Source organism: Budorcas taxicolor, chromosome 1, assembly GCF_023091745.1.
Source record: "Budorcas taxicolor isolate Tak-1 chromosome 1, Takin1.1, whole genome shotgun sequence".
NCBI lineage: Eukaryota > Metazoa > Chordata > Mammalia > Artiodactyla > Bovidae > Budorcas > Budorcas taxicolor.
This window is the reverse complement of record NC_068910.1, coordinates 206,713,071-206,727,433: the sequence shown is the minus strand read 5'-3', so window position 1 is coordinate 206,727,433 and position 14,363 is coordinate 206,713,071. Positions and strand designations below refer to the sequence as shown.

Below are 14,363 nucleotides of genomic sequence, written 5' to 3'. Positions count from 1 at the left end.
CTCTGGAGGCTGGGAATCCAAGGCGGAGGTGTGGGTGGGGCTGGTTCTCCTGAGGCCTCTCTCTTGGGCATAGGGTTGGCCATCTGCTCCGTGTCCTCACATGGTCATCCTGTGTGTGTCAGGGTCCTCATTTCCTCTTCTTATAAGGACATCAGTCATCTTGGGTTAGGGCCCACCCCAATGAGTGCATTTCACTTTTATCACCTCTTTAAAGGCCCGTCCAAAAAAAAAAAAAAAGTCCTGTTCTGAAGTGCTGGGGTTAGGACTTCATCTTAACGAATTTTGGGAAGGGAAGACAGGATTCAGCAACACGACTCGTAGCTGAAGCTTCTCATATTTGGCTCTAAAATAAGACTGGCTTCAGTGGAACGTGACAGGTCTTTCTTCTCAGAGAAACTTAGCATTTTAGCAGGGACTTGTGGCCCCAGAATCTGCGGCTCAGTGCTTTTCCATCACGGGTACGAGTTCAAGATCCCCGGCTCCTCGGCAACCCAGCCCTAGGCCAGCTCCTCCTCCGGTTTCAGCCTCCTCCCTTCTGAGAAAGCTCAGCTGGGAAGAATCCCAGTCATCGTGCCCCCAGTTTCATAGACAGCGTTTGCTGAGTCGGGGATGTGAGTAAACCACGTTGCAGGGTTCCTTTCCAGTTTTGTTCCTGTCTATAGGTGAGGACATCGAAGAGATGATGTGAGGGGAGGGTTGGAGGTGGGAGCTCATGGGAACAGGATGTCTGTTTCCAGATCATATCAGCAGGGGGTCAAATGAGGCTTGTGAACCCCGAGGACCAGCAGGGCCAAAGGAAAGAAGAAAGTGCTCAGAAATTTTTTCTTTCCTTTTTTTTTTGGCTTATTAGTTCACAAAAAACTTATGCCAAATAATGAAAAGCTTCCAAAGGCATCGCACTCCGTGCCCCTCCCCAGCATAGTTCTGTTCTCCAGCCTTCTCCCACCCACTCCTCCCACCTCCCACTTGAGGGTTGTTCTAGAAGTCAAGAATGACAGAAGAGGGCTTTTCTACCTTTGTTGCAGAAGAGGTCTTGTCAACCAGCGTTATAGGATATAAAGAGAACTGTGCTTCCTGCATACTTGACCTCAAGCTCTGAAGTTCAGACCCATCTTGTTGTCTGGTGTAGACCCCCACAGGTAGTCCAGTGAGGAGGAGGTGGTGGTGGTCTGCCTGCTTCATCACTCAGGCCATGAGACCCAGAAGCCTCACTCCGCAGAGGGTGAACCCAGATATCTTGGGGACCACCCCAAAGAAGTGGCGACTATGAGCTTGACTTGTGACATTTTTATTCACCATCATGATTAGGAACGTCAGTGGGGCACTGGTGTATCCAGAAAAGAACAGAGGTGTTGGGGTCGGGCAGCGTGTCTCAGCATGACTGCACCCTCCCTCTGAGCACTCTGAGGGCTATTTCTTCTTCTTGGGCAAGGATGGGGTAAGAGGACGCAGCTGAGTGCCCCCTCCATTGACTGCCTGGACCAGCTTGTTCAAAGTCAGAGCACCCTTGGATGCACCATCCCTGGAGGCTTCACTGTGCCTGGGTGGGGGTCCTCTCTGGTTTCTCTCTCCTGATAGTCAGGGCGGGACCCACCCCCTCCATTTTTCAACCCTGGCCTCTGTATAAATAGCCCAATGTACTTGGGAGGACTGGGGCTGATGGGCTGAAGGGCGGCCCCTGAGAGGACTGGGGCCGATGGACTGAAAGGTGGCCCCGAGAGGACTGTGGGGTGATGGGCTGAAGGGCGGCCCCTGAGAGGACTGGGGGTGATGGGCTGAAGGGCGGCCCCTGAGAGGACTGGGGGGAGATGGGCTGAAGGGCGGCCCCTGAGGGACTGGGGGGTGATGGGCTGAAGGGCAGCCCCTGAGGGACTGGGGGGTGATGGGCTGAAGGGCGGCCCCTGAGAGGACTGGGGGGTGATGGGCTGAAGGGCGGCCCCTGAGAGGTGCACGCCCTGGTCCATGGTCCCGCGGCTGTGTCACATGGTATGGCGAAGGGGACATCGCGGGTGGAATTAAGTTAAGGGTCGTGAGATGGGGAGTTATTCCGATTGTTGGGTGGGTTCAGTATAATCTGAGGGAATTCCCAAAAAGGGAGATGGGAGAGTCAGCAGCAGAAGGCGACGTGGCTGTGTAGGTAGAGGAGCAGGGGATCTGAAGGGGCGCCACCGCTGCCTTTGAGGATGGAGGAAGGTGCCAGGGGCCGGAGTGTGGGCACCTCTGAAGGCCAGAGAAACAGAGAATCAGACTCTCCCTGAGGGCTGTGGAAGAAGAGTACTCCTCTGGCCCATTTCAGAACTGCTGGCCTGCTGGGCTGCAACAGAGTAAACGTGTATGTGTTTAAAACTTGGGTCTCTAATCACCACCGTGGGCTTACTCATTATAGCAGCAGCAGGTCACAGATACCTGGTCTGTGGACACCAAGCTCGGTTCCTGGTTTTGATCTGGTAGGTGGTTTCCTTGCACCATTTTATTCAATATTTTACCTCCTTCAGCCTGTGTGGAAACAGCCCAAAAGTGATTGAAACAGAAAAAGGAAAAATAGCTGGGAACTTGACAAAAACATATAAAGTGGAATTTTCCCTGGGGTAGGCTTGGGGTGGGTCTTTAAATCCTGGAACCAGAGTCACGGGTCCTCATCCCCCACCAAGTGGCACGGCCGATGCACAGGGTACAAGATGGTGTCCCCACAACCTAGCTCGCAGGGTGGTGGTTGGCAGATGGCCAACACTCGGGTGTCTGAAAGTGCATTTTGTGCTTCTACAGATCACTTCGGGGAGACCAGCATCCTTTCTAGATAGCAGTGTCTCACGGCCTCTGCGGAGTCCCTTCTCTCCAATGTGAGTCATGAAAACACAGAGGTGGCTTTAGTTGCCCTGGATCCAGTTCCTCCAGTTAAACGCAGAGTTGGAGCCGTGAGTCAGTGTCTTCACAGGCGGGTTCACCAACTCCCATTTTCCTTCCTCTTTGTTTTCTTCGCAGAAGCACATACCCAGAGACGGGATCTGGAGCAGAGTTAAATCAGTTATTAGTATTCCATACCAGGTCGATCGATTTTAGACTTGTTGTCAAGCCAACAGCCTTGAAGCCTGGCACGATACATCCATGCTAGCACTGTGACCTTGAACTTGGCACCAATATCCAACACAGCAGCCCCCAGGGGGACTCCCCGCCCCTCCCACAGCAGTGGGAAGTGTCTGCAGACCTCACTGAATGTCACAACTGGGGGTGCCGTGGCATCTCAGGGTGACGGAGGGCTGTATTTTTTCCTGGCAGTGCAGGGAGGGGCTCAGAGACCCAAGGGCTTTGCACAGCAAAGAAAGGTGCTGGCTGGGCCAGGCCAGGCCAGGGGCCTACTCTTCTGAAGCCCCCAGGCCACTTGGGGGCTCAGGGACACCTTGCTGCCCACACCTGCAGCAAACAAGCTGTGGCCAGCAATGATGCCGTGACCAGCTCAGGGACCTATTGCTCATCACAGGTGTTATCTGCACTGCTGCACTCCCAGCCTCAAGGCTGTTGGTCAATCAACTGATTAACTTGATGAAAGGACAAGGGCAGAGGGCAAATCTGTCCCTGAGTAGGGCTCTGGGGCAGGGAATGGGGAGGGCTGAGTCCTGAGTTTGCCTGCCTCCTTCATCTTGCCAATGGGAGGAAAGTCATCTCTGCTTTGCTGGGTGATGCTCCACAGGTTGGTCCACCTGTTATCCTTCTCTATACATCCATCACCCACTTGATTTTTCAGTATGTGTTGAGGGCAGGAGGAGAAGGGGATGACAGCAGATGAGATGGTTGGATGGCATCACCGATTCAATGGAAAAGAATCTGAGCAAACTCCCAGAGACAGTGAAGGGCAGGGAAGCCTGGTGTGCTGCAGTCCATGGGGTCCAGAGAGTTCGTGACTGGACATCAACAGCTGACCCCGGCCCAGCACCGGGCACTCTGACAGCTTCAACAAGCTCCTATGTTCCACGGCTTGATGACTCCAAAGGCTAGAGGGAGGGGCTACTTCCTGTCTGTCTCCAGCCTCGCCACTCACCCACCCCATCCCCGGAGCAAGCCAGCCCAGTAACTGCTCTTTCTCTTCTTTCTTAGTTTGCTCAACCCCCGCACCTACCCTCGCCAAATGGACCATGTGCTTGACTACTAGAGTGGTAAGGACTTATCATATGACCTGATTATAAAAGTCCTCTGTCTTGTTGTTTATATTAACTTGGCAGCAAATGGCCAAAGCTACCATGATGAGAAAGATGACAGACATCCTCTGATAGTCCCCTGCCTGAGGCTACCCTCTGCACAAGAGCCAGGGGACAAGGAGAGGGGTGGTTCCTGCTGCCCTGGGTTGTTCAGGACGTTTGTCTCTGTTCTGAGAAGGGGGTGTGGGGACCCGCATCCTCAGGCTGCCTGCTTCCGTGGCTCCAAGAGAAAAGAGGGGGCACGTACCTTTCTCACGAGCTGGGCGAAGTCTGCGCAGTCTCGGGGTGGCAGCCCGAGCAGCGGGCGAGTACAGGTGTCCAGCGCCGAGCCGTGGCCCACAACCAGGATGACGCCCACTGTGGGAGGAAAGCACCCCGAGTCAGGGCAGGCACAGAGGATGCCCCTTATCAGGGCCTCAAAGTGGTCGGGTGGAATACACTTGTGGTGCCCCGAGGCCTTGGAGACCCCGGGTAGAGGCAGGCTACTACTTCTGTAACAGGTTAATAACACTGGCAACTGGCCTCTGGTTTGCGTGTAAGGTCTTCTGAGCCTGTCACATCCTCACACGGGGCCGGCACAGACATACCTGCCCTCGAGCTTCTGGGATGGGACAGTGCCATGCTCTGAGCTGTGTCATCCAGGCCTGTGAACTTGAGCTTGATCAGCTGGTCATCACAATGGACCACAGAGGACTCTCACTCTATGGAAGGACCTCCAGAGTCCAGGGCAACATGTATGGGCAGCCAAGGCTGGGATGAAGCCAGGCTGGGGAGTTAGACTTGCTGCCGAGTCAGGGAGACCCTGGGGCTGTACCCACTGCACCACCTGAGGAGGAAACTGGAACCCGAGCTTCCTTGGAAAGTCCTGGCCCACAGAGTGATCCATTCGGGTTGCCCTAACGTGACTGTGAGGACTTCACATGCGGCATAGTGGTAAAGAACCACCTGCAATGCAGGACACACTAGAGACAAGGGTCCAATCCCTTGGTTGGGAAGATCCCCGGGAGGAAGGCAAGGCAGCCCACTCCAGTATTCTTGCCTGGAGAATCCCATGGACAGAGAAGCCTGGCAGGCTACAGTCCAAGGGGTTGCAATGGCACTGTGACTTTGGAGGCCACCTCTTGCATTTCCTGCACTGCAGGCAGGCTCTTAACCACTGAGTCACAGGTGAAGCCCATAACATTCCCGCTATTTCAGACATATCTGCCCCTTTCCTCTAACAACATTCAAATCCCTTGAGGGTAGATTATGCGTCTTCTTCACTGAGATTTTCCCATGATGTTCTATTTGATGCCAGACACATAGCTGATGTTCACACTTGCTAACTTAAATCTTATAGGGTTGGCTTTTCATGTTTCACCATGGACATTTTCATATATACCCCAAAGGCAGGTCTGATGAATCCCCGTGTCCTCATCAGGGAGCTCCAACAGTTGTTGACGTTCTGCCCATCTGGTATCATCTGTCTGTTACCTGACATCCTTCCCCGTGAGGTATTTTTATTTTTACTGAAGTATAGTTGATGTACAATATTATATAAGGCATAAAATATAGTGATTTGCAATGTTAACAGTTATACTCCATCCATAGTTACTGTAAAATATTGGCTATTTTCCCCGTATTGCACAGTAGATCCTTGCAGCTTATTTTATACCTAGTAGTTTGTATCTCCTTGGAGAAGGCAATGGCACCCCACTCCAGTACTCTTGCCTGGAAAATCCCATGGATGGAGGAGCCTGGTAGGCTGCAGTCCATGGGGTCGCTAAGAGTAGAACTCGACTGAGCAACTTCACTTTCACTTTTCTCTTTGATGCATTGGAGAAGGAAATGGCAACCCACTCCAGTGTTCTTGCCTGGAGAATCCCAGGGATGGAGGAGCCTGGTGGGCTTCCATCTATGGGGTCGCACAGAGTCAGACACGACTGAAGTGACTTAGCAGCAGCAGCAGTTTGTATCTCCTACTCCCCTCTTCCATCTTGCCCCTCCCTACCCCTTCCCTCTCCCCACTGGTTCATTCTCCCACCACTCATTCATTCTCTATATTTCTGTGTCTGCTTCTTTTTGTGTTATATTCACTAGTTTGTTGAATTTTCAGATTCCACATACAAGTGCCATGTTTGTCTTTCTCAGTCTGACTTATTTCACTTAGCAAAATGCCCTCCAAGTCCATCCATGCTGTTACAGATGTCAAAATTTCATCCTTTTTATGGCCAAGTGGTATTCCATTGTACATATGTACCTCATCTTAATTTGTTGATTGAATGATGGACACTTAATGCAGTTTTTAAAGCATAGCCCAAACATAATGCTACTTTGCAGGATGTACCACGGTTTGCATCTCCAAATGAGGACTTCTCATTTTTACACAACTGCCATACCATTACCCCACTAACAAAATTAACAGTGTTTTTTTTTAATATTTCCATATTCATCTTCGATATTTAAATTTCTCTAATGGTCTCAGCCATCAGCTTAAACAGATGTTTTGTTTGAATTGTCATTTAGTCATGACCCAACTTTTGGTAGTTGGTTCTTAGATTCTACTTTTATTTCCTGGGAAGTAGGCATGGGTGGACCCATTTGGTAGTTGGTTCTTTGCTTCTACTTTTGTTTCCTGGGAAGTAGGCATGGGTGGTCTGTGTTGACCCTGCTATCCTGGGTCCCATTGGTTCCAGAATTGGGGGCCCCAGGTTTGGGGGGCATGTGTCTCTACAGAGGCAGTGTCTAGCATTCTGGAGGTGGGGAAACTGGAGGGGAGGTCAGGGCATTCCTAGGTTCAAAATCAGCCATTTCCAACTAAGAGGTAGGGGACCCCGGCCCCCGCTGCTGGTACCAAGGTCGCTGGGGCACTTACCATCCTGTGGGCAGGTGCTGACGATCTGTTCCATGCTCACTGCACACCTGTGCACGTAATCATCATAGCTCTCGGCCGGCAGGAGAGAGGCGAGGGGGAAGGCGGGCCTGGAGGAGGGGAGGGGAGCTGCCATTCTGGCCCACATGTCACCAGAAGGAGCGAGATGGCTCTGCCTCTAGCTAGGGCTCACGGTCAGCAGTGAGCCTCCAGTTTTGTGCCCAAAACCAGCAAAGGGCTGGTGTTGGGAGCTGCAGCCTGCATTGTCACACAGGCTTGTGATGGCAGAGCCAGCTACGGGCGGTTCTCTGGCTGACAGATGCTAGCTGGGCTCCCTGACCTTCTTCTCCGTGGGCCTGACCTGTAGGCTTCACGTCCAACCTTGTGGACCAAGTTCAGTCAGAACCCCTCACCCCCTGTATCTGACCACCCTGGATACCTGAGCAAACTCAACTCCCCCTCTACCTCCAGACATGTCTGTCCCCCACCTGTCTGCAGTAAGGATCATTTAAGGTCTGCAAGAATCGCCCTATTCTTATATGAACTGCCTATCCCACCCCTCTCCTGGTTGAAAAATCCCCACTGGGTCTTGTATTTGGAGAGGAGTCCCATCTCTCTTCTTCTGCCACACCCCACTGCAGTGGTTCCTCGTGAATTATACCTTCATCTTCATCTTTAACAAGAAGGAGGAAGCCTAGTTCCAGACATCATGAGGCGGCTCACCTGTAATCCAGGCTGACGTTGAAATCCGCCTCCTTCATCTCTTCCAGGGTCATGAAGGTGGGGGTGGTTTTGCCGGCCTCCCATTTGGTCCATTCAAAGATGCCAGGTTCCACTCTTATCTTAACTTTTTTCTCCAGTTTGAACTCTGAATTCAACAGAACACAAGTATTTATCATCTTCAGGGTTTATTTTGGCTTTCTGTAAATAAGTCTCTTTCTAGGTCTAAATCAACCCTCTGCGGGGGGTGGGGGTGGGGGCGGAATGTGATTTTATTTCACTTCGTGAATATTGTCCTGTGATGATGCACAGTCATGCTAGTTCTCAGACAAGAGCCACTGGGCAGTTGGAGGCTAACAGGATGACCCTCTGTCCATCAGGAAGGACCAGAGTCTCCTGGGATCTGGGAGACACCAACAGCACCCTGGTGCTCATCCTATCCTTGCATGTCCCACTGCACACGGCACCTGGGCTCATTCTCAGGTTAAGAAGGAGCGCACCCACGAGGACTTGGCCGGTCCACTGATCCTCGGAAAAGACGAACAACCGGGGAGCCTGTTAGTCACACAGAAGCGCCATCCTGGTCAACACTTAGCCCAGACCGAGCCAAAGCAGAGGGTGGATGGGAGTCATCTTCTCGAATATTCTAACTCTCCCAACTCACCCTTCCCTAGGATTTTTTTTTAATGAGAAAATAAAAAAGCTCCACTTTCTATTGTAAATTAGAAAACTGGAAATGGAAGTCATGATCTGTTTTGCCAAAAATAGTACATATTTTTGCTATAGAAAAACATATTCCATAAACTGATTTTTTTTTCACACCTTCAGTAACTCCTCCTCCAATGACATCCTTTCCACCACTCTTCTAAGCTCAGCACCAACCTCTCTCTCCTCTGTGTCCAGCCAACCCTCCTTTCTCTGCAGCTTCCTCCCTCTTGTATCTGACTCCAGCCCTCCTATTGCCTCCTGGGATTTTGGTCCATGGAGCCCACTCTTTTCTTTGAATCATTCACCTTCCCCAGCCTCTAACTCCCCTCTTAGGCAGCTTAAAATCTCAGCTCTGTCTCCTTGGCCCTCCTTTGTACCCCCTTAGCATCTCTTGCCCTTCCCTGTTTCATTGTGTTCACTTCTTAGACTTGTCCGGGGTGAGCCTGGCTCCTCCCTGCCCACACCTGCCCCAGCCCAGCTGATGGGTCTTGACCTCAGGCCGTGCCCGTGGTCTCACGTGGTCACCCTGTACTTCCACGTTTCTGTCCCAGTCCCCTTCCTGATTGGCGTGTCCCAACTTCAGTGCCTCCTGCCTTGTGCTCCCCTGGTGACCTGACTTCTGTGTCCCTGAGAACATGGAGGCAAGCCCCCCGCTCACTCCCGCCCCTGTGTCCATGCACTCTGTTCTTGGTCCCATCGCTGCCATGCTCCCAGGGTGACCCAGGTCGCATGCCCTCTTCCCCATTTGGGGTGGGGGTTGAACTGGGGCCTCCAGGGCAGCTGCCCCTCTGGCAGGGACTTGCTTCTTCCTGTAGGTAGACACTCATATGGAAGGGTCTGCTGCTGGCTTCCTAACATACAGCAGGCTTTGACAGCGCTGAACAGCTCCCAGGAGCCCCTCCCCTTGCTTCTGGGAGGCCTGCATTTTAGACTTTAAAAAAAAATTTATTTATTTTAATTGGAGGCTAATAACTTTACAATATTGTAGTGGTTTTTTGACATTCATTGATATGAATCAGCTATGGGAGTACATGTGTTCCCCATCCTGAAACCCCTCTCCCACCTCCCTCCTCATCCCATCCCTCTGGGTCATCCCAGTGCACCAGCGCCGAGCACCCTGTCTCATGCATCAAACCTGGACCGGCGATCTGTTTCACATATGATAATACACATGTTTCAATGCTTTTCTCCAGATCATCCCATCCTCGCCTTTTCCCACAGAGTCCAGAAGTCTGTTCTTTACATCTGTGTCTCTTTTGCTGTCTCGTATATAGGGTTATCGTTACCATCTTTCTAAATTCCATATATATGTGTTACTATACTGTATTGGTATTTTTCTTTCTGGCTTACTTCACTCTGTTAATGGGCTCCAGTTTCATCCACCTCATTAGAACTGGTTTAAATGTACTTTAGAAGGGACCAGAGCAGTTCCCAGTTCTCTGGGAAGAAACTCACCCCCAGGTTTTTAAAAAAACGCATGCATAAGTTGGTCGAAGGCAAATTAAAATCTTGACCTACCAGAAATGCTGACAGGCTCAGTGCCTCCTCACAGTTCTCAGGGTTCGCAACTGTCTTGTAAATTTAGACTGTCATTCACAGCCATCCACTCTCTTTGCACCTCTGCTCACTGCCCTCTCCCCCCAGAGAAGAACCATGAGGTCACAGCCACGTGAGAAGGTCGCTGGAGTTCTCACTGACCTCCCAGTATATGTTTGGCCGTCTGCACACAACGGAGGGCGGGGGAGCTGAAGACCGAGGTGATCCTGATGCCACTGTCCAGCAGAGCTTCCCCTGGAAAACAGCAGTGGGAAATGTGCCCTCTTTATCACTGTAGCCGCCCAAGGGGGCAACTTCGGAGGGCAGCTTACCACCTGTGGAAAGAAAGCTTTTTGTAGCTCCATGATCCCACCCCCAGTGTATGCACCCCGTACAATTGTGCCTGATGAGTGGGTGGAAACTGTGATTAAGGTCAGCTAGCATGTGCCCAGGGAGGAGCTGGTTTTAGTGTGTTCCTCCAGTTAACCAGTGTGTGACTTGAGGAGCCCATGAACCTTTCCGATTCTAGATTTGAGTTTCTTAATTCATAGAATGCAGACCAGATGAGCTCAATGGCCTAGGTCAATCATGTGAAACCAGAACTTCGGACAAAACAAAAGCCCAAAGGGACAGATTTTGAAATAAAATCAAAGACAGGATGTATCTTTCAGTTTTTATAATGACATCCTTAGTGTACACAGTGGTCACCGATTTTTTTTTTCCTTTTCTCTCTTGTTCTTTTTGTCCCTTTCATTCCTCCTGACTTCCCCACCAATCCATTCCTGGGTCAAGTCTCTGAGCTTCCTACTTGCTGTGTGATCTTGGGTTGCTGTGTGATCTTGGGTTGCTATGTGATCTTGGGCAAATACTTAACCTCTCTGGGCCTCAGTTTCTTCATCAGCAGAGTGAGGATAATGTTATTACTGCCCTCAAAGCACGTGGCAAGGGCTCAGTGCAAGTGACTGATAATCACTGCTAGAATCAGTTACTATTCTCTTGGTTATTGCTGTTTAATTGCTAAATTATGTCTGACTCTTGCAACCCCATGGACTGTAGCCCGCCAGGTTCCTCTGTCCATAGGATTCTCCCGGCAAGAATGCTGGAGTGGGTTGCCATTTCCTTCTCTAAGGGATCTTCCCAATCCAGGGATTGAACCCTTCATTTCCTGCCTTGGCAGGCAGATTCTTTACCACCGAGCCACCCGGGAAGCCCCATTCCTCCTAGGTTGAGCCTCAAACATACCTGCCATCCTGCACTGGAAAATTCCACAAGACGATAATGGAGGATCATTTTCAAAGTCTTTGATGCCGCGGCTCCGTTTGGGCAGGCTGCGAGGGAAGTTCAGGTCTGGCCGGTAATATCTTCCTACAGCATAAATAAGCACCAATTGTTCAGTTCCATTAAGTTAGGTCATACCTGCCCCACTAAATGCTTAAGATCAAGATCCACATTTGAAGCACAGTAATTAAACTGTTGTCAATGGTGTTTTTTTTTTGAATGCACCCTGCGATGTAGATTGAATTTCAGGAGGAAATTCTACTCTACTCAGCACACATTTCCTCAAACTCGGAAAACCTGTGTTTCATCTGCAGGCACCACCAGACCTTCTTCATCCTCTCAAAACCCCTCCCAAAGATACACTCTTGCAACTGCCCTGATTAAGAACAAGTATCTCCATGACTGACTTAGCTTAACTCAATACGAATCTCAAATTGGCATTAATTAATTAGGTGCAATTCAACCCATCTCCATGGCTTTAAGGTGTCACATTGCCTGTGGGCCGGAATACAGGTGGCAGGAGCAGGTCCTGCATTGTGTGTTATTAGTCAATTGCTTCAGGCTGGAGAATTCCACGGGCAGAGGAGCCTGTGGGCTACAGTCCACGGGGTTGCAAAGAGTCCGACAGGACTGAGCAACTTCATGTTCACTTTCACTTTTCAGGGGGTAGTGGACGTCAGGGGGATTCACTGGGACTGCCCTGCCTTCACCCCAATCCATTCAGAGGCTCAGAGCACTTTGGTTCACCTTGAGTTTGACCTTGAACTCTATGCTTGGATGGTCTGGTGCACATTCTGGCACCACCAGTGACTAGTTGTGTATTAGGAGCAGCTGACTGACTCCCCTTATCTGTAAAATGTGGGTGATGATATAGTTGTTTGAATGAGTCAGTAAGAAGATGCCTGGAGCCCAGAGCCTGGCTCAGAGTAAACAGTCAGTAGGGTTAGGTCTGATCTCATCCTCAGATTATCTGTGATCCCCACAGAGGACTCCGGAACACACCAAGCCCTCACATCCTCTCACATGTCCCCAAGATGTCCTGGCCGCAACAGATTCTAGCAGCCAAATTCCTCTCCTGAGATCTGCTCTATGTACGTCATGTGGCTGGTCAGTCACTGGTGTGTGAACACACCAGCCCAGCCTTCCAACAGTTCACCAATCAGAGAGGTAGCGGCTGTTTACCATGTCTTGTCTTTTTAGGTTCCATGCAAGATTTTTCTAGAAGCCACCTCCCCAGAATTTCCATTGACAGAGACTTGTTGGAACTGGAAGCCTTAAAGGCTTTTTTAAATTAAATGCCAAAGTGTTAGCTGAGTCTGCACGGAAGGTGGTTAATTGTTTTCCATTCAAAGAGAAGGTCCGTCACTTTTATGATATTCTCGAGAGCATCTATGACTCCCCAGATGTGAACCTATTCTATTGATGTCTTTTGCCCTCACTCATACTTCATCTGTGGTCACTTTGCGAGGCAGAGGGCAGGGCTCCAAAGAAGCCGAGGATCTGGGAGGAGGTTAGGCTCTGATGGGAGTCCAGTCTGAGTAAAGAATGGTGCCCCAGGGCTCTGACTAAGAATATTGAGACGCGATCTGTGTTAGCTCTAATTCCTCCGTTTGGACCCTGCCAGGACTGTACTTACCATCGGGTGTCGTACACTGCTGCAGCCAGGACTTCCCGAAGATCTGGTCCACCCTCTCCCCATGGCGCACCACCAGGACGCTTCTCCTCACTATCGTGGCCTGGGATGGGGGGAGGAGAGGCGCCTGAAGTTTACCACTGCGTTCTGAGACTTGTCCCCGGCCCCCACTCCAAGGCATCCCTCCTGTCCTTGTTCAAATGCTACGCGGTGCCGTACTCAGTCGCTTCAGTCGTGTCTGACTCTTTGCAACCCTGTGGACTGTAGCCCACCAGGCTCCTCTGTCCACGGGATTCTCCAGGCAAGAATACTGGAGTTGATTGCCATGCCCCCCTCCAGGGGATCTTCCCAACCCAGGGATTGAACCCATGTTTCTTGTGTCTCCTGCATTGGCAGGCGGGTTCTTTACCACTAGTGCCACCTGGGAAGCCTGTTGGGCCTTTACAATGAGATGGGAGTAGGAATCATCTGTAATTTCTTGCAGCCTTTAATGTTCTGGGCACTAGAGTGTACACAGGAAATGGAGAGAAAGTGGAATGAATGGTCCACCCCTCAGCACATTGGTTTTCCACCTTCCCTCTTCTTCCAAGTACCTACTCTGGTCTTGTCCCTTCAGGCTGCTGGAATGACACACTTTCTGACCCAGAGATTGAACTTGGTTCTCCCTCATTGGAGGGAGATTCTTTACCTTCTGAGCCCCCAGGGAAATCCATAATCTATAGTATTAACATAATAGTATAAAATATATATTACATGATATAATAGATGTATATATATGATATGTAGATAAGTACAGATCTTTTTGCAACTTGTGATGGGTTACATTCCAATAAAACCATCATAAGTTGAAAATGTCTTAAGTCAGAAATGCATTTAATGTATCAAAACTACCGAACATCTAGCTCAGCCCAGTCTACCTTAACCGTGCTCAAACACCTACATTAGGTGACAGCTGGGCAAACTCATCTATCACAAAGCGTATTTTATAATTGTGAACATCTCCTGTGACTTGCTGGATACAGTACTGAAAGTGAAAAACGGAACGGCTGTCGAGGTACAGCACGGTTATCAGTGTATTAGTATTTCACTCTAATGATCAAGGGCTAATGGGGCTGTGCTGCCACTGCCAAGCACCAGAGAGAGGACTGGACTACCCATCACTAGTCTTGGAAAAGGGCAGAATTCACGTATTTAAAATTCTACTGAACGAGTTTGCTTTTACATCATCGTAAAGTCAAAAGATTGTAATTTGAACCTTATAAGTTGGGGACCATCTGTATCTAATGTATCTATCTATGTACCTTCTATGTATCTATTATCTATCATTTATCCATCCATCCATCCTAGTCTCCTCTGTTGCTGGCACTTGTCCTCTTCCGAGGAGCCCTCCAGGACCACCCAGGTGTTGGCATGTTAAAGATGGTTCTTTGCTTGGTGTCAGGGT

The 14,363-nt window shown here is 50.2% G+C and overlaps 1 protein-coding gene across 1 annotated transcript in view; it reads right to left on the bottom strand.

Annotated features, from left to right (window-relative positions):
- Positions 1-2,867: 2,867 nt before the first annotated feature.
- UBASH3A (ubiquitin associated and SH3 domain containing A) overlaps positions 2,868-14,363 on the bottom strand; it is a 39,750-nt gene continuing 28,254 nt past the window's right edge. The window contains exons 8-14 of the mRNA XM_052647097.1: positions 12,923-13,022; positions 11,251-11,373; positions 10,171-10,263; positions 7,768-7,912; positions 7,048-7,154; positions 4,441-4,550; positions 2,868-3,005 (exon numbers count right to left, since the gene is read on the bottom strand). Of these exons, the coding sequence (XP_052503057.1) occupies positions 2,868-3,005; positions 4,441-4,550; positions 7,048-7,154; positions 7,768-7,912; positions 10,171-10,263; positions 11,251-11,373; positions 12,923-13,022 (816 nt within the window). The remainder of the gene's footprint in view (positions 3,006-4,440; positions 4,551-7,047; positions 7,155-7,767; positions 7,913-10,170; positions 10,264-11,250; positions 11,374-12,922; positions 13,023-14,363) is intronic.